We start from the raw sequence: 20436 nt of genomic DNA, 5'->3' as shown, positions 1-20436 counted from the left end.
CGCTCCCCAAATTTCACCAGGCTCACTGTTCATGAACTCTTGGAAGTGCTTGCACAAAGGATAGTAACATCTCATCCTGTGTTCTTGGAATCATATTTAGAGATAGATAGACGATTCATCTTTATATCTGTGCCATTCGAGCGTGCTCATGCTAAAATTGATATTTGGCCATTATGGCCGAAGAGGAAGAGAGAGGCCCAACTCGGCGGAAAATCTGTCTCCCTCCAGCAGGTGGCGGTTTTTCGTTGTTTTGCCCATCAAGCAAAGAGTTTTTGAATGGAGGTCAAATAGAGCGTGTCGAATTTGTTCAACAAAAACATGAATGGCTTATTTGCTACGTGACGTTTATTTAATCGAATATACGTTGTGTAATGCTTAAGTTGTTACGAGTGTACTGATATAAGTAGGACTCGTGACATCCCGGCAACTTTGAGAGAAAAAAAAATATTATATTAGAGTCTGGAGATGGCTATGTATATTCATGACATGAGGCTAGTATCATCGTATAGCTCTCGATTGAATACAGGCGGTAGAAGTAAACAATCCTATTCGAATATATAAAAAAATGTAATTAAAATAAATAAAGAAGGGGGCGGTCAAGTAAAGGACTACAGTTCCCATGTGATAAAGTAAAATTGTGCTTTACGTCATGACGGTCACACAACACACCCACCCTCTCAAGGTTGCGGTTTTTGCAGTGACAGCACAGCTGCACACGCCATGTTTAGTGGAAACAAAAGGGGCAAGTTCCACTGCTTGGTTGCCGGTTAAAGAAATAACATCGCTGGCTAACTAGCTAAGGTTGATGAAAAATAAAAAACGAGTATGAGAAGGGAATTTTGGGGGGGGCTGATTGGATTTGTTGGAGGTTGTTACAATGCCCTTGTAAGTATCTCCCTTGGACAGTATGTACTGAGTGTGTTTGGAAAGGGGATTGATTGGGCCTACCGATGCGAGGTTGCCAGTCCATGTTTGCTATTAAAAAAAAAGAAGAGTTAGCAGGTTGTGTAGTGGGAAATGGCATTGAAACAAGATGGAGCACATTGTTTTTGAGTATTGGCTAAGCTAACGTTACTTCGGTCTGACATTCTAGTCTAGAAATTTTAAGAGGTCTTGAAAAGTTGCAAACGGTATCAAGCTAGTTAGCTACATTTCGTAGTTAGTAACGCTAGCTACCGTTAGTTATTTTTAGCTAGCACGCCGCAATTTGGAACAGCAGTATATTTGCTATTTTGTGATCACATGTACCTGACTAGTTACCAATCACAATTGACCGCTAACTACGTGTTTTTACTAGCGTCCATGTTGTTGAAGTGTAAATTAATATCCGCAGAAGTAGTTCACTTAGTTAAATAGTCATCAGTGCACGTGACGGAACTTTTGCAATATTGCATGTTGTCTGTAAGATGTAACGTTACTAGTTTTATAATCCTTTTCTCAAACTAAACATGATCATATTCTTCTGGTAGACTACTTAAGTTATAGCTTTTTTTAGCCGTCTCTGACACGAACCTATAGCAGATGCCATCATAATTGCGGAGGACAAATCACGTTTTGGGAGTCTGAGTTCCTACTTTTTTGTGTGTGCATTGTAATGGGACACAATAAGACATGCCAAACATTCTCTTTCGCCATTACAATGTCAACATGAAACTGTACGATAGGTCACCAAGTTGATGATGATTTCCTTGTTGGTGCTTTACACCCAAACGCAGTCAAAAGACATTTGACTATAACGTATGAGGCATGAGAATACACGTACATGTTTTTACCCAGAGACCAACATTTTAGACGTATACCTTCTACCACATCCAATTAAACCACAGCAAGCAACGTAGCTATGTAAATCTGCATAGACATAGGCTAAAAAGCACACAGTACGAGCAGCAGTTGTAGCTCACTATGTGCTTTTTGATACCATGGACCACTTTCTGTACGGGTTATCAGGTATATTTTTATGGATATTCAAATCCTTAATTTTTTTTAAATGTGTTTCTTTGCACAACACCAAGAGAAATTCCTAGTAACATTTGTTGCTTGGCTATAAAGTCTTCTTATTCCGATCACAACCACATCTGTCCTGTTTTCAGTCCGTCTACAAACCAGGTGTTGTTGGGTCGGGAGACACCCAAACACTATGGGATCACTTCTCCTATCAGCCTGGCCCAAGCCAAGGAGGCTGACCTGGTCCTCACACACAGGCTGACTGAGGCCCTGAAACCATACGGGGTGTTTGAAGAGGAGCTGGAACTACAGCGCAGGTAAGATGGTTGTCACTAGTAGGCGAAATTGTCATGTTAGAATGGACACAAGTTTCGTCAAGGCCTACTAGGAGTGGTGGTTGTAGTAGGGTGAGGCCTATTATGAGAAGGAGTGGTGGTGGTAGGATGCGGCCTATTAGGAGAAGTAGTGGTGGTGGTAGGATGAGGCTTATTAGGAGAAGTAGTGGTGGTGGTAGGATGAGGCCTATTAGGAGAAGTAGTGGTAGGATGATGCCTATTAGGAGTGGTGGTGGTAGGATGCGGCCTATTAGGAGAAGGAGTGGTAGGATGACGCCTATTAGGAGAAGGAGTGGTAGGATGACGCCTATTAGGAGAAGGAGTGGTAGGATGACGCCTATTAGGAGAAGGAGTGGTAGGATGACGCCTATTATGAGAAGGAGTGGTAGGATGAAGCCTATTAGGAGAAGGAGTGGTAGGATGAAGCCTATTAGGAGTAGTGGTGGTGGTAGGATGCGGCCTATTAGGAGTAGTGGTGGTGGTAGGATGCGGCCTATTAGGAGTAGTGGTGGTAGGATGACGCCTATTAGGAGTCGTATTGGTGGTAGGATGAGGCCTATTAGGAGAAGTAGTGGTAGGATGAAGCCTATTAGAAGGAGTGGTAGGATGAAGCCTATTAGGAGTAGTGGTGGTGGTAGGATGCAGCCTATTAGAAGTAGTGGTAGGATGCGGCCTATTAGGAGAAGTAGTGGTAGGATGCGGCCTATTAGGAGAAGTAGTGGTAGGATGACGCCTATTAGGAGGAGTGGTAGGATGAGGCCTATTAGGAGTAGTGGTGGTGGTAGGATGTGGCCTATTAGGTGAAGTGGTGGTAGGATGAGTCCTATTAGGAGAAGGAGTGGTAGGATGACGCCTATTAGGAGTCGTGGTGGTGGTAGGATGAGGCCTATTAGGAGAAGTAGTGGTAGGATGAGGCCTATTAGAAGTAGTGGTGGTGGTAGGATGCAGCCTATTAGAAGTAGTGGTAGGATGCGGCCTATTAGGATAAGTAGTGGTAGGATGCGGCCTATTAGGAGAAGGAGTGGTAGGATTACGCCTATTAGGAGGAGTGGTAGGATGAAGCCTATTAGGAGTAGTGGTGGTGGTAGGATGCGGCCTATTAGGAGAAGTAGCGGTAGGATGCGGCCTATTAGGAGAAGTAGTGGTAGGATGAGGCCTATTAGAAGGAGTGGTAGGATGACGCCTATTAGGAGGAGTGGTAGGATGAAGCCTATTAGGAGGAGTGGTAGGATGAAGCCTATTAGGAGTCGTGGTGGTGGTAGGATGAGGCCTATTAGGAGAAGTAGTGGTAGGATGAGGCCTATTAGTAGTGGTGGTGGTAGGATGAGGCCTATTAGGGTAAGTAGTGGTAGGATGAGGCCTATTAGGAGTAGTGGTGGTGGTAGGATGCAGCCTATTAGAAGTAGTGGTAGGATGCGGCCTATTAGGAGAAGTAGTGGTAGGATGAGGCCTATTAGGAGTTGTGGTGGTGGTAGGATTGAGGCCTATTAGGAGAAGTAGTGGTAGGATGACGCCTATTAGGAGAAGTAGTGATAGGATGACGCCTATTAGGAGAAGGAGTGGTAGGATGAAGCCTATTAGGAGAAGGAGTGGTAGGATGAAGCCTATTAGGGGTTGTGGTGGTGGTGGGATAAGGCCTATTAGGAGTAGTGGTAGGATGACGTCTATTAGGAGAAGTAGTGGTGGTGGTAGACTGAGGCCTATTAGGGGGGGGGGTGGTGGTGGTAGGTGAGGAGAATAATAACTTGATCCAATATCTTACCAGTACATCAGCCAATTATTCTTGGCTGATGGGGCGGCAGGTAGCCTAGTGGTTTAGAGTGTTGGACTAGTAACCGAAAGGTTGCAAGATCGAATCCCTGAGCTGACAAGGTAAAAATAGGTCGTTCTGCCCCTGAACAAGGCAGTTAACCCACTTTTCCTAGGCCGTCATTGAAAATAAGAATTTGTTCTTAACTGACTTGCCTAGTTAAATAAATGTAAAATAAGAAAGTTCTTAGGTTGGTGTTTCGGTCAGTACTAGGTAGACTGTATTTGTGGTTATAAAGTGCCATACTTGTTTAGTTATGAATTATTATTTTTTTATGTCAAAATATCAAAGACTTCCTCTAAATCATGCCTTGTTTTACATAGAATACATGTGTTGGGAAAACTGAACACCCTGGTGAAGGAATGGATCCGTGACGTCAGTGAGACAAAGGTATGCTTTTACTTCCTCCTCCTGGCGGTTTCTCTCTGCTACAGCAGGAGTCTGGGGATCAATGACCGTGTCCCAAATGTGCCCTTTTTAGTGCACTACTTTTGACCAGGGTTTTGAACTATGAATGGAATAGGGTGCCATTTGGGACATGGATGATATGACAACAACAAGGCAGTGTTGCCTACCATGCAACAGGTTATAATGATTTGAATGTACTGTTTTTTTTAATTTTTTGTCCTCCTAGAATCTGCCTGCCTCAGTGATTGAAACGGTTGGAGGGAAGATCTTCACATTTGGGTCCTACAGGTTAGGAGTCCACACTAAAGGTAATTATGTCATCTTTAGGAGGGATACAGGTTATTGAGTTGTGGTTAACACATTTGGGATCCTACAGGTCAGGAGTTCACACTGAACGTAGGCTGAACTATTGTACGGTCAGCCTTTCCATTTTAATGTTGTCCTCTAATCTTAGGAGGACTTGTCCAATAGCAACAATTGTTTTTGGTTTCAAAACATTTTCTCCTGTTTGGTTTTTAAAGTTCCTTTGAGATTCTCTTTGAAAAGCACTATATAATATGCTATCAGGTAAAAATGTTCACAAAACTCCTTATCACAATGAACTTAAATAAATTGTTATGTCTTGTCCCTGTCCCTGTGTAGGTGCTGACATTGATGCCCTGTGTGTGGCTCCTCGGCATGTGGAGAGAACGGACTTCTTCTCCTCGTTCCTGGACAAGCTGAAGGAGCAGGAGGAGGTCAAAGATTTGAGGGTGGGTATCTGGATCTCAATTACATTGCCTTCATTCCTTGCGTCTTCTTTCCTCTTCTCAAACCCCATTTTTACCTCGACTAACCTCTACCCCCGCACATTGACTCGGTACCGGTATCCCCGCACATTGACTCGGTACCGGTATCCCCGCACATTGACTCGGTACCGGTACCCCTGCACATTGACTCGGTACCGGTACCACCTGTATATAGCCTCGTTGATTTATTGTTACTCTTTATTTTTTATTTTAGTAAATATTTTCTTAACTCTATTTCTTGAACTGTATTGTTGGTTAAGGGCTTGTAAGTAAGCATTTCACGGTATAGTCTACACCGGTTGTATTCGGCGCATGTGACAAATACCATTTGATGAGAAGGTAAGAGACCCCGCCCCTCTGACCTTCTTATCCAATGGGTTTTGAGAAGGAGGCGAGAAGAGGACGTGAGGAATTAAGGCAATGTAATTGTGATTCTGGTGTTGGTAGACTAGGAGGGGAAGATGTGTGCAACGAGGGGCAAACTGTTCATCAACTCTTCTTTTTTCCCAGGCTGTTGAGGAGGCATTTGTCCCCGTGATAAAGCTGTCTTTCGACAGCATTGAGGTATGACATTTGAAAGTATTTATTGTTTATGATTTCATTTATAGGCCTAAATGTGAAGTTGGTTCAGTTCATCCAATATGAGTTGAGATTTGCAGCTTTTTTTTAAATGAGTTTTGTGTATTTCTAGATTGATATCCTGTTTGCCCGGTTAGCGTTGCAAACCATCCCAGAGAATCTGGACCTCCGAGATGACGGGTTGCTGAAGAACCTTGACATCCGCTGCATAAGGAGTCTTAATGGTAACACAGCTCTTTATATCTCCTGAGCTCTGGTCCTGATGTGGTTCAGTTGGTAAAAGGGTGCCGCTGTCGTCAACGGTGTTGTGGGTTATCGCTGGGGTCACATGGTAAAATGTATGTCGCTTTGGATAAAATCATCTGCTGCATGGTTTTTTCACTGATGTTGATATCGGATCCATGTTAAAAACACAAGGTCTAACAATTGGTTGTTGGCTCACCTCTGACCCTACCTACACTTAGTTGAAAGGAGCAGGAGGAGTGTTGTAGATATCAAGTAATCTGCATTGTCTATGTTGTCCCCCTGTCTGTCTCTATTGTGAGTGATATTGACTTGGAAGTTTTTTGATTTCAGGTTGTAGAGTTACAGATGAAATCCTCCATCTTGTGCCCAACATTGAGAACTTCAGACTGACACTGAGGACCATCAAGCTGTGGGCTAAACGTGAGTTGGATCTGTGTGGTGTAGTGTCAAGCATAGGAGTACAATTATTTGCCTTGGTGGAAACGACTGTTGTCGGCAGCTCCTGTAAGCGTGTGTCTGTACTTGTGTGTTTTGAGTCGGTCCCTGTACTATATCAGTTTGTACGTCTTGTTGTGTAACACTAGGCAGGTGGGATTATCTCATTCTCACCTTGTCCTCTTCACACAAACAATCAACTAATGGCATGTCAACACGCTGGGCCCAAACTGACAGCCTTCAGGTCCTATTCCGTTAACAGCATTATCCTCTAAAATAAACTGAGTCATGGCATTTTTACACAGGACAGACCACGCCCCTCTTGGCCATGGTGAATTTGTTTGGCTTGCATACGCTGCCTGGCAACCAACTGTCCAATCATGTTTTGTCTTGTGGGAACAACTGCCGCGGAGTCACTCACTGGCTTGTATGATAGGCCAGGTCCATAACTAAATCCAATTCAGTTACATCCCCAACCCTTTGGTGAGCATTATAAACTAGATAAATGTAAACTATATGGAATAAGCATTTCCAAGTTTATTGGGAGGCAAGGCAGAACCATAAAGGAACTAGGAACACTGGTGCCTTGTGGTCATTGACATAATGCCCTTATTAGGTCTGTTTGTCTCACCTGTACCAAATGGCTCAATTACCATCACGTGTGAATCTACTGGTATACTTTACCAGAAAATGTATCTACGACTCACTTGCCTCTATCCTGCCGACTGGCATGTAGGGCAACAACTACATAACTAAATCTACGCCATCTACAGTGCTGGACATGTCCTCCCCCAGGTCATAACATTACAGTGCTGGACACGTCCTCCCCCAGGTCATAACATCTACAGTGATGGACACGTCCTCCCCCAGGTCATAACATCTATAGTGATGGACACGTCCTCCCCCAGGTCATAACATCTACAGTGATGGACACGTCCTCCCCCAGGTCATAACATCTACAGTGCTGGACATGTCCTCCCCCAGGTCATAACATTACAGTGCTGGACACGTCCTCCCCCAGGTCATAACATCTACAGTGATGGACACGTCCTCCCCCAGGTCATAACATCTACAGTGATGGACACGTCCTCCCCCAGGTCATAACATCTATAGTGATGGACACGTCCTCCCCCAGGTCATAACATCTATAGTGATGGACACGTCCTCCCCCAGGTCATAACATCTACAGTGCTGGACATGTCCTCCCCCAGGTCATAACATTACAGTGCTGGACACGTCCTCCCCCAGGTCATAACATCTACAGTGCTGGACACGTCCTCCCCCAGGTCATAACATCTATAGTGATGGACACGTCCTCCCCCAGGTCATAACATCTATAGTGATGGACACGTCCTCCCCCAGGTCATAACATCTACAGTGATGGACACGTCCTCCCCCAGGTCATAACATCTACAGTGATGGACACGTCCTCCCCCAGGTCATAACATCTATAGTGATGGACACGTCCTCCCCCAGGTCATAACATCTATAGTGATGGACACGTCCTCCCCCAGGTCATAACATCTACAGTGATGGACACGTCCTCCCCCAGGTCATAACATCTACAGTGATGGACACGTCCTCCCCCAGGTCATAACATCTACAGTGCTATACATGTCCTCCGCCAGGTCATAACATCTACAGTAACATCCTGGGCTTCCTGGGTGGTGTATCCTGGGCCATGCTGGTAGCCAGGACCTGCCAGCTCTACCCCAACGCTGTGGCCTCCACCCTTGTACACAAGTTCTTCCTCGTCTTCTCCAAATGGTAAGCAGTCGCTCTCCATTGGGATGTACTCTGTGACCTGTTTCTCATGGCCGTTAGTTGTTCTGTCTTCTTTAAGGACATTTCTTTGTTTCTCTTTAGTCTGAAGTGTTTCTGAACCGTGTTTCCATTAGAACACCCTTTCTACGTTGTCCTCACATTTTCTCCCTCCTTGGTGCTTGTGGCAGCTCTACTACTGCTGTTTTCCGTAGGAACATAGTGAAACAAGATGGTGTGTGTCTAAACGGGTGACTGACTTGTATAGTGGGGTTGCCTGACCTACTGGTATTACCTGGTCTGTATGTTCACACTAAACTTGAGTTGTGTTATGCAGGGAATGGCCCAACCCTGTTCTCCTGAAGCAGCCAGAGGACTGCAACCTGAACCTGCCAGTCTGGGACCCCAGGGTAATGTTGAACCTGCCAGTCTGGGACCCCGGGGGTAATGTTGAACCTGCCAGTCTGGGGCCCCGGGGTAATGTTGAACCTGCCAGTCTGGGACCCCGGGGTAATGTTGAACCTGTCAGTCTGGGACCCTGGGGTAATGTTGAACCTGCCAGTCTGGGACCCCGGGGGTAATGTTGAACCTGCCAGTCTGGGGCCCCGGGGTAATGTTGAACCTGCCAGTCTGGGGCCCCGGGGTAATGTTGAACCTGTCAGTCTGGGACCCCGGGGGTAATGTTGAACCTGCCAGTCTGGGACCCCGGGGGTAATGTTGAACCTGCCAGTCTGGGACCCCGGGGGTAATGTTGAACCTGCCAGTCTGGGGCCCCGGGGGTAATGTTGAACCTGCCAGTCTGGGACCCCGGGGGTAATGTTGAACCTGCCAGTCTGGGACCCCGGGGGTAATGTTGAACCTGCCAGTCTGGGACCCCGGGGGTAATGTTGAACCTGCCAGTCTGGGGCCCCGGGGTAATGTTGAACCTGCCAGTCTGGGACCCCGGGGTAATGTTGATACTAGTCCGGTCCTGAGCAACACTGATACGTCAAGGACTGTCATGAACTTAACTACCTCAAGCATTTTACCTGCAGAGCTGCCAAGTTAAGGAAAATACAATAAAAACAGGTGATTAATAAACCCTGTTCCTCCAGGACATATCCCATGGTGTTAACCATTTAAAGTCTATGGCCAGGGGTTTTTCCCTGTAACATCAGTCAGTCCCACTTCTTTCATCTGTTCCAATACAAACACATTTGATTCACCTGCATTAGATGCTTCATAACACTATTATCAAGATGGAACTCTGAGAATGTGTGTAAATATCGTACCATGTGACCCCTTCTGCATGTAGTGGAGGGTTTTGATTGGCTCTGAGTGTCCTAACTGCTGTTCCAGGTGACCCCCAGTGACCGGTATCACCTGATGCCCATCATCACACCAGCCTACCCCCAGCAGAACTCCACCTACAACGTCTCTGCCTCTACACGTGCCGTCATGGTGGACGAGTTCAAACAGGGTGCGTAAAGCCGTCTGAAATTCTAACTTTATACACAAACTTTTGCATCCACTCTTAGGTGCAGTCTCTCTGAAACCAGATGCTCTTAATACAATACCCTTCAGGCCAGAGTCCTAATTTTAAGAGACTTGAGCAAGAAACATACTCCAACATTCACATAAATGATCCATTGATGTCAAAAAGGGAAGTTACATCAAATGTAAATTGTTTATGCCTATGTGAAGTAAATTCAGCCTCGTCGGGTGACTTTTCTCAAGCGGTTCCTAACGTCTGTGTTCATTGTAGCCTTTAGATACGTTGTCTCAGCTGTAGTTTTTCCTTTGGTTCTCGTTTTGGTAAACACATTTTCCTTCCTGTTACAGGTCTGTCCATCACAGATGAAATTTTGCAGAGTAAAGCAGAGTGGTCCAAACTATTTGAAGCACCAAACTTCTTTCAGAAATACAAGTATGTATTAAGCAGCTTATCCTGTGGGACACGCATGGTGAGACAAACCAACTATTTCAATAAAGATTTTGATTTTCAAAATACACCAACCACCTCACTCGCACCTTTTTCAGTAAATGTGACGTTCTCTTGTTCCTCTCTGTATATGTAATCCACTCATTCAGTTTGATTTATTTGTGTTATTAAATAAACACTTCAGGCTTAGACAAGACTCAAAATATGCTTTCTTCTGCCTTAAGCACCCTCTGATTCTCCAAACGATGATCGTGAAAACAAATACAATGTTAATGTTATGCAGAGCCTGAAGCCCAGTATAATCACTGCTATTACCTATAGACCTTGCTTCTCTAATGTAAGCACAACTCTATATTTGTTGTTTGTATATTTTAATATCTTACTAAAGGTAGGTACTTAAGCTGTAAGGTTTTCTTATTATACTGTACATCTACTTCCCAAATAAAATGCTTTAGTTAAACATTTGCACTATGTATTTCTTGTTAGTCTTCATTTTGTAGATATGTTTTTAAAAATTTTCTTATCAAGTTTTGATCGTGACAAATCCGTAAATTGTAGCACAACATTAGCAGGAAGCCATGTGAAGAATACAATATTTAAGTAATTGGATCTTTGTTTCGTTCTATACATGTGGGTACCACATCCCTTTTCACTTATCAGTTCTGCTCAATCTTGAGAAATGTACTTGAATGTTGAAATCTGAAGTGGGGAAAAAGTAAAGATGAAAAGTTAATTTTGTTTATCAGTAATATGCATGAGCATGATTCTAGCCTTGGACAGTGGCAACAATTATGTTACTGAAGAGGCCTTGTCCTTGGAAGAGGAGACATTCCTCCTTTTGCAGCTCCAATCAACATGTAGACCTATTTAGAGAATGCAGATTTTTTTTTTGCTGCCCAGTCCCCTGTTCTAGATTGACTTGTGTTCCAATCCCCTTTCATTTACCAAAATCTTCTATTCCTGAGGCTCTATTGGAAATCAAATCCCCTCAAGTCATTTGGGAAATCAGTTTGATCCAGCAACCCTTTCTTTGACAGAGAAGTATCAGAACATGTTGATGTATTATTGCCTTAAAGCACACCCTGGCTTAAGCACCTCTTCTCACCCTCTGGGTTGCTGACAGAGGAAAGGACAAAATGCACCAGCACATTCTGGACAGTCATTTGACAGCACTGGAGAGCCTGAAAAAATGGATACAATTTAAAATGATTTAAATAAATCCAGCCTGTGGATTGGACTACAGAGTTAGAGGAGACAGTATATATCCAGCCTGTGGATTGGACTGGCGCATTAGAGGAGACAGTATATATCCAGCCTGTGGATTGGACTGGCGCATTAGAGGAGACATATGTTATTATGCTTTGATTGTTAGACTTTTTCCACATCAGGCTTGATGAACATATTTCATAATCAGACCATCCTGCTGGTCTGGCTGGCACCCTGCTGATTACTGCACCGGATTCTCTGTACTGTCGTTGTTTGAATAAATCAATCATTTGTCCTGGGCTCAGACCTTTTATTTTCAACGTGGCCTGAAAATGAAATATCTATCCTTTCCATTCATCTGCTTGGCAATGTAATCCTATTTTATAATATTCTAACCTCATGGGAAATGATCAGAACAAGGTCCTGTGATTGGACTAACAGTGAGGTAGTGTGGTTTTCAACAGGTGCAAGGCAGAGCATACAGTAGGAAATAACTATGCTTGGTGCTACTGTGACAACTGTATGGAGATTGTACATGTAGGCAGACAAGAAATGTAAGTGAATACTTTTGTACAGTTAGTGTAATAATAGTGACTTTCACTATACTTGAATATTGTGGAAGATATATTTTACAATAAATTAGGTTCATTCTCAGTTGACGTGAAGAGGCTTTGGTGAATGAATTATCTTGGTAGTGCGATTGGTTTTCTCTGGCTAGTTGGATTTGCTATGGAGCGTTTGTAGCTGTTCCTGTGACATGTTTGTGTTCAGTTTAGAACAATGTAGTTTCTTGCCTTTTAAACACAGACGTTGGTAATTATTTGTAGTTTTTAGCTGTTTTAGTTTGACAGAAGTGTGTTTTTATAAAGAAACACATTTCTATGACCTGCTGTAGGGTGGTGGCGAGGACTGGGTGATCTGGTACGGGCCTCTGTGCCTGGGGCTCTCCTAGCCTGGGCCTCTGTGCCTGGGTTCTCCTAGCCTGGGGTTCTCCTAGCCTGGGGCTCTCCTAGCCTGGGTTCGTTGCCTGGCTGCTGTCTTTAGGGTGTAATGGTAATGTTCTGTCTCTTATGTTCCAAGGCATTATATTGTGTTGCTAGCGAGCGCCCCCACCGAGAAGCAGCACCTGGAGTGGTGAGTACTGGCGGTGGGAGGGGGGGGCTGGAAAAACCTTTGGATGAAATTAAATGACTGACTGAATGAATGAGGGTGGAGACATGGTGTATTACATTTGAATCAATTTCAATGTTACTCTTTAAAGCCTTTATTGGCCTACTGTTAGGGAATACATTAGGAAAAGTGCTGTTTTACTCTGTCCTGGCAGGGTTGGTCTGGTTGAGTCTAAGATCAGGATCTTAGTAGGAAACCTGGAGAAGAATGAGTTCATAACGTTGGCCCATGTCAACCCCCAGTCCTTCCCCGGACCCAAGGAAAGCAGGGACAAGTGAGTATATTATGCAAGGTTGTAGTAAGCTCTTAATGGACTATTTCTCACCTGTCTTGTCTTTTCCAGAGAGGAGGTCAGCACCATGTGGGTGATAGGGGTTATCTTTAAGAAGATGGAGGCATCAGAGAACCTCAACGTTGACCTGACCATTGACATCCAGTCCTTTACTGACACAGGTATAAAATCACCTTACTCAATTCAACTCAGGATGTAGAATTTAATAAAAAGATATTTGTCATGTTTTCTGCATTTGTATCGAGTTCTATTATTTGACACAAACTAGCATGCTAATGTTATATTACAAATATAATATTTTCTAAATGCTTCCTGCAGTGTACCGGCAGGCGATGAACAGCAAGATGTTTGAGGCGGACATGAAGATCCAGGCCATGCATGTGAAGAGGAGACAACTTCACCAGCTACTGCCCAACCTGGTCATGCCCAAACGCAGGAAGGTACGACAGCCTTCCTCCTGTAGCTACATGTCATTTCATTATTTCTTCTGCTCCTTGTTAACGTTTGGATGTGCATCTGCAGCATCAATAGAGGTGTAACACTCCTTTTATAGTGTGTTTTTATATTCTGCTTTTCACACAGTCTCTTAGCTGACTGCTTGCTTGCTTGCGGTATTGAGTTGTAACCAGTGTCATTTTGTTCTGTCCTCCAGCACTCGACAGAGGGGCTTCGTCAGATGAATGACAGTAGTCTGGACCTATCGTTGGACAGCGACAACAGTATGTCAGTGCCGTCCCCCACGGCCGTGCCAGCCACTGTGCCCACGTCAACCCCAGTGAAGTGTGGCCCACTAGGTCCCCCTCCAAGTCCCATCGCGGCTGCAGCCAGCCAGCCTGAGGCCCCGGCTGTGAAGAGACCTGGCTCCCCTACGCAGGAAGACAGGAAGAGGTTCAAATCAGATGCTGAGGTATTCAATCTTTATTGTCCCACTAGAGAAATTCAATTTTCATTGTGTAGCCAGGAGTTTACAGATAATAGTGTAAAATGTATATTCCCTATATGTTTTGTTCCAACTGTTTACTGTCATTTTGGGACGCCTCTCTTCTGTCTACAGAGCTGTCTCTTATTTCTGGCATAGTAGTGGGCAGTGTTGGAATAAAAAAATGAGAAAAAATGAAAGTAACACTATATATTATCTTGCGTTACTTTCATTAAAGAAATCTGTTTGTTTGACTGTCGGGAGGAGCAAGGACGAGCTACCAAAGATAGTCTACTTACTATGCGGCAGGTAGCCTAGTGGTTAGAGCGTTGGGCCAGTAACCGAAAGGTTGCTAGATCAAATCCCTGAGCTGACAAGGTGAAAATATGTCATTCTGCCCTGAACAAGACAGTTAACCCACTGTTCCCCGGTAGGCCGTCATTGTAAATAAGAATTTGTTCTTAACTGACTTGCCTAGTAAAGGTTAAATAAAAAAAATACTAACTCCGGTTTGAGCACTAGTTCCCCCTCCTCGATGGCACTGCTTTCCTGTGCTGCTGAATTAGCCATGTACACTGCAAGACAAACATATGTACAGACCCCCCCCCCTCAAAAAAAAAAGTTAATTCAAGTTCTGGTTATAGACCGCACCTACACGGACCCATAGAGATGTATAGAGGACACACTTCCCACTAGACGGGATAGCCCTCTGTGGGCTTTGCGATCAGAGAAGCGATCAATGGCAAAGATCAGAGGTGCACCCTCTACACATTTCTATTGGACAGCAGCTGTCATGGCGTTTCCCCGAACAGTTTTTCTACGCTCGCATGAGAACTAAATGAGGAAATGAGATATGATTGTGAAGTAACCACGCAAGTAACTAATAAAGTTACCCAATTTAAAAAGTAAACCGTTACTGAACTCCGTTACTCATATAAAGTCATCGGAATACGTAACGCGTTGCCCTCCAACACAGAGTCCATTTATTGATCTACTAAATAGACTGATAAACTTCTCTTCCTTTGTAGGATTCAGCCATTGAGAAGAAGCCTTCAGGAGACCCAGTCCCCACAAGCCTGACCCCCTCTCCTCCGCCCACCATGGGCCCCCCAGCGGCCCCCCAGACCTCTCGCCAGGAGATGCTGGAGGAGGAGGACCCCTCCCCAGTACCAGAGACTAGGACAACAGAGGATGGTGCACCTGCTGGAGAGGAGTGCACCACTGTGGAGACACAGGTACGTAGCAAGCTTCTCCATAGTGTCATGTCATCATGTATAAATATATTCATTGTTGTAGTCTTTTCAGAATATGTTTGACTACATCTTGATGATATTATAAGAAAGATATATTGTTAATTAGTGCTAGATTTAGAAGAGTCAGGTGAACATGGTTAGATAGTTGTGATAAACCGTTCTGTGGGTCTTGCTGTTCCCAGGTCAATGAGGACAGGATGTCTGAGGAGATGCCTGCTTCTGAAGGGGAAGGCAAGATGGAGGCAGATATTAAGGTATAAATGCTCTCTATTTTTCTGTCTGCCTCTGTCTGTCTTCTGTCTCTCTCTGCCTCTCACTTTCATAATTCCTGTCTGAAAAGTGTACAGATCATTTTCTATATGGTCTATATTTCCACTTTGGTCTGTTTGTTGTTAGTTTTGCAGCCAAACTACAACTTAATGATCTTACTCTTCCCTCAGCGAATGGTCAGTGCGGACCTGTCTGATGTGCCCCTCCTGCCAGCCAACCCAATTCCAGTGGTCAAGAACTCTATAAAGCTTCGCCTCAGCAGGTAGGAGAGAGGACAGACAGACGCATCTACTCGCCTCCCCGGCCCCCATACCCTGAACTCTACTGTGGATGTCCTAAGACATTCTCAGTCCTCTGCGGAATGCCCACAGTGCTGCAGATAAAGACAGACAGACAACACAGGCGACTAGACAGACGTCACTCTTTTCAACCAGGGACATTGTCAGTTGACATGTAGGACGTAGCTGCAACTGTCTCCACAAGAGGGCGATGTTGCTCTTCTGCTGAATTCTCCTAGGTGGCTTCCAACTTATACCTTACTGGTTAAAGAGTAGAAGTTGTCCCATAGACACAGATCTAGGATCAGCACACCTTCCCCTGAGTCTTAGTAAAACACAAAACGGACCCTAGATCACCATGTCGGCATCTTCATCCTACTCCTTCCAGAGCTGCTGGTTACCAGGAATAAACAACGTGACATAGAGATGTCATCTTTCCTGTGCATGCAGACGTGTGTTCTGTGCGTGTACGTGGATGCTCATTGGTTCTCTCTCTTCTTCGCTCCTCTTTGTGTTGTCCAGAGAACAGACGATGACGGAACAAGTTCTGACTAATGATATTGGGATTTCTTTGTCCCAGTGGTTTACGGTGTGTGTGTGTGTGTGTGTGTGTGTGTGTGTGTGTGTGTGTGTGTGTGTGTGTGTGTGTGTGTGTGTGTGTGTGTGTGTGTGTGTGTGTGTGTGTGTGTGTGTGTGTGTGTGTGTGTGTGTGTGTGTGTGTGTGTGAAGCACCTTGGTATGATGTCAAAACGTACTTTGAGTAATAAAGAAGAGCAGAACGGAAAATGAAGATTGGGTCAGTGGTGTTAGATGTCTTCCTGTTACCGTTGTGATATACTGTAGTGTATAACAGATGACAGGTTGCGTCAAAGGTAGTACACTATAAAGGGAATAGGGTGCCATTTGGGAGGCCCAAGCTAATCACTGTCGGTCAGTCAACTGTTGGGATGTGAGGTGGCCTTTGGGGTTGTATGGAGATGTTTGGAATGCATCTAAAAGACATGGACAGTCAGACACATGCAGCTAACGCTTGCTAAAGGAACTAGCTCAGGTTTGAGAACATACACAATAACTTTGACCAAAAAAAGCTCACCACTTCTGTGGGAACAGAATAGCTTAGTCTCTTCAGGATAGTTTCCTGTTTTATTAGTCGTATGTACAGGATACACATGGAAAACATCGTCTGACAAAATGCTAACTGGTTCCTCCTGGACAATGCAACAACAATAATAACTAATAAAAGATAAGAATAGGAACATGAAGTAGATGGCTCAGTAGAATAAAACAATTTATTTTTATTTTTTACTATAAGTATAATAACAGGAAGTCACAATTTATAGTACAATATTTGGACAGGGTAGGATAGTCAATAGCGATACAGGTTAAGAGTTGAGTCCTACAGGAAGGTTCAGATTATATCAGAGGAGTGCTATGGCTGGTATATTGAGTGGAGAAGTGGTCTGGTGTCTGAGTAGACCATTTAGTTATATATGCATAGAATTAGAATGAATAGAACGGGCGTACTACCTCTGACCATTCTATTCATTCTGATTCTATGTTTACATGCATTGTACAGTAACTGTTAGTGTCATGTACCAAAAACATTAAAATGATGAAAAACAATGCTTTTTCTTTTGCGTGGCACATATAAGACTTGAGCTTTCGCATTGATGGATTATTTGAATGTTGCATAAAGTGGTTGCGATTTGAATAGAAATATAATTACTCAACCATCACACAGAAGGTTAAGAGCACCAATGTTCTTTGTTGGCTATTAATTTCTGATTTACTAGGTCATAACATAATTGGAATTTGCAAGAATAGTCGACGGGTTGAAAAGTTGATAGTATTGTTAGAGGACGACGCAACAGTTATTTTTGGTTCACTGTTTTTTTGAAAAGTTTTAAAACAATGTACTGAATTTTCACTTTCTCAATATTTTGTTGATGTATTAACAAAATGTAGCTTTTGTCTCGATTGTTTTGTGCTAATTGTGTGGGACTCGTATGTTAACGATGAATCTGAATTTAGACCACTGTCAACCTATGGTGCGTTAATCTACATGAATAGATACTTTTCTTCAATGACGAAACATTATTTCCCGTTCTTACAATGCTCTTTTTCAGTTCAAAGTTTTTTCTTAGGTGTATTTGTAAGGACGAGGTATTGTACTTTTTCCCCCTCAAAAATAAAGCTCTACGTTGTTGCAAAGAGTTGTTGGTCTTGTGTTCTTGTTCAAAGTACCCCCCCACCATGAACAAAAATAGTGAGCTCTTACACCACAGCGAACTCTTACCCACCGCTGCGGTTTCCCAACACCAAGAGTCATCGTTTTTCTTTCATTTGTGCTGTAGCATCCTCATGGTGCCGTAGGGGCCTCGTGGTGCCGTAGGAGACTCATGGTGCCGTAGGAGACTCATGGTGCTGTAGCATCCTCATGGTGCCGTAGGGGCCTCGTGGTGCCGTAGGGGCCTCGTGGTGCCGTAGGAGCATCGTGGTGCCGTAGGAGCCTCATGGTGCCGTAGGAGCCTCATGTTGCTGTAGGAGTCTCATGGTGCTGTAGGAGTCTCATGGTGCTGTAGGAGTCTCATGGTGCTGTAGGGGCCTCATGGTGCCGTGCTGTAGGAGCCTCATGGTGCTGTAGGGGCCTCATGGTGCTGTAGGAGCCTCATGGTGCTGTAGGGGCCTCATGGTGCCGTGCTGTAGGAGCCTCATGGTGCTGTAGGGGCCTCATGGTGCTGTAGGGGCCTCATGGTGCTGTAGGAGTCTCATGGTGCTGTAGGAGCCTCATGGTGCTGTAGGAGTCTCATGGTGCTGTAGGGGCCTCATGGTGCTGTAGGGGCCTCATGGTGCTGTAGGAGCCTCATGGTGCTGTAGGGGCCTCATGGTGCTGTAGGAGTCTCATGCTGCTGTAGGGGCCTCATGGTGCCGTGCTGTAGGAGCCTCATGGTGCTGTAGGGGCCTCATGGTGCTGTAGGGGCCTCATGGTGCTGTAGGGGCGTCGTGGTGCTGTAGGAGTCTCATGGTGCTGTAGGAGCCTCATGGTGCTGTAGGGGCCTCATGGTGCTGTAGGGGCCTCATGGTGCTGTAGGAGTCTCCTGGTGCTGTAGGGGCCTCATGGTGCTGTAGGGGCCTCATGGTGCTGTAGGGGTCTCCTGGTGCTGTAGGGGTCTCCTGGTGCTGTAGGGGCCTCATGGTGCTGTAGGAGTCTCCTGGTGCTGTAGGGGCTGGTACTGGTGCTGTAGATGGTTCAAATTACTTTGGCAGTACTTACATCAGATGTTTCATCACATTTTTTAATAATTGCTGGTAGTTATGACATTTTCATTACTATTTAAAATGTGGTTAAAATATTTCAGTGAAATCACAGAAGAAATCCAAAAAATCTGAGATGGGAGGAAAGTAAATTCTAAAGTAGAAAAAGTTTCAACTCCTAGTAGACGAAGAGACTCCTACCCAGAGAGTAGAATCACAAGTCAGACAATAGTTTCTGAAATATCACAAAGGAAATGTAAAAGACTGAAATACTGGCTACCCAGAGAGCAGGCTCATAACTCGGCCTAGTTAAAGGTGTCTGTAGTCTGTTGTTATTCCTGTCTGCAATCCGGTCCGAATTTCCCAAGACGTTATACGGATCTTACAAGAGTTTTTCTCGTTGCTTAGGAACAGTCTTCCTCCTGGCTCAGCAGGTGGTCTGTCTTTTTTTGAATATCATTATGGTACACACACACCACCTTATTCACTCCCAGATCATCTTTATCACTTTAATTTATTGCTTCAATATGGTAAGGTGTTCATGTCTCTGCTTTACATAGGGCCTAACTTAGACTCTATAGATCCTATGTATTTACAGCTAGCTGTATATGTGGCACACAGCGTTCAGTCAGCAATCCCTTAGAAGAAGAGGCAGAGGTACATAAGAAATACTAAACTTGGTAGTTTGTATGACTGTCTCTGCTGGCTGTTCCTATGGCGTCGTGATCACATGCAGACTCAGTTTCTGCTATAGCTGGGCTAATTCAGATGGATCCTCATCATAACCCACCGTGTACGTTTCAACCACAGCAGTGGCACTGCACCATAGAACGTGGATAGGTATGTCCATGTGATTCTAGTTCTATGCGTGGATATCCGTCCATACCGTTCTCCATAGAAACACATTCAATTACTGTTGTATTTAATTATATGCTGTTCTCATAAATCATCCTCTACGTTAGGCCTTCATCCAGAGGTGTGTCTGCTCTGTGGGAGAGAAATGGGCTGGGCCATGGGTTACCCCGGTGTTGTGGCCCCTCTTAGCCCAGCAGAGTGTTCTCTGTGTGGGGTAGAGGCCCAGGGCATTGCCCCCTGTCCTCCTGCTGGGCCTCCATCTGCTGGAGGTTGTTAGACCACCAGATTGACGAGACAAGGAGGAAGTGACACGTGTACCATGTGAGTGACAGAGGGGCTCTGTACCACCTACTGGCACACTTCTATGTTGCCATGACCACACACTATGGTCACCAGGAGGGAATAGTCTGGCAATGCATACTGGGACTTGTATTTTAGTTCAGGATGGCTCCTTTTGAGAGTACTGTACTGTCTTTAGGTAGTCTGGTTTATCGGCACGCCTGGATTCTATCAGTGAATGAATAGAACATTTTCCTTATTTTCTACGTCAACTCATATTACTATGGCCCTATGTCAATCCATATTATGGATTGACATAGGGCCATAGTAATATGAGTTGACATAGGGCCATGGTGATATTATGAGTTGACATAGGTTTAGAGTGACCTTAATAACCTAAGTTGCACCCAGGAGAGTGCAGCCCGGTTCATA

The 20436-nt window shown here is 44.5% G+C and overlaps 1 protein-coding gene across 2 annotated transcripts; it reads left to right on the top strand.

Moving 5' to 3' along the window:
• Nucleotides 1-693: 693 nt before the first annotated feature.
• On the top strand, nt 694-16289 carry LOC120024588 (poly(A) polymerase type 3-like). 2 transcript variants are annotated; one of them, XM_038968876.1, is made up of 20 exons: nt 694-885; nt 2091-2261; nt 4413-4479; nt 4724-4805; nt 5140-5249; nt 5796-5849; nt 5977-6088; nt 6441-6530; nt 8174-8312; nt 8644-8716; nt 9645-9765; nt 10128-10212; nt 12514-12567; nt 12758-12877; nt 12947-13056; nt 13214-13335; nt 13548-13802; nt 14843-15049; nt 15250-15298; nt 15508-16289. In XM_038968876.1, the coding sequence occupies exons 1-20, from the start codon at nt 878-880 to the stop codon at nt 15531-15533; spliced, it is 2055 nt and encodes a 684-aa protein (XP_038824804.1). In that variant the 5' UTR covers nt 694-877; the 3' UTR covers nt 15534-16289. The 2 variants fall into 2 exon arrangements, with proteins under 2 accessions (XP_038824804.1, XP_038824803.1); XM_038968875.1 differs by having other exon boundaries at nt 15250-15321; nt 15508-16288.
• Nucleotides 16290-20436: the final 4147 nt, after the last annotated feature.

Source organism: Salvelinus namaycush, chromosome 29 (assembly GCF_016432855.1).
Source record: "Salvelinus namaycush isolate Seneca chromosome 29, SaNama_1.0, whole genome shotgun sequence".
Lineage (NCBI taxonomy): Eukaryota > Metazoa > Chordata > Actinopteri > Salmoniformes > Salmonidae > Salvelinus > Salvelinus namaycush.
The sequence above is the reverse complement of the archived record's forward strand: the minus strand, read 5'-3'. Positions and strand labels throughout refer to the sequence as shown.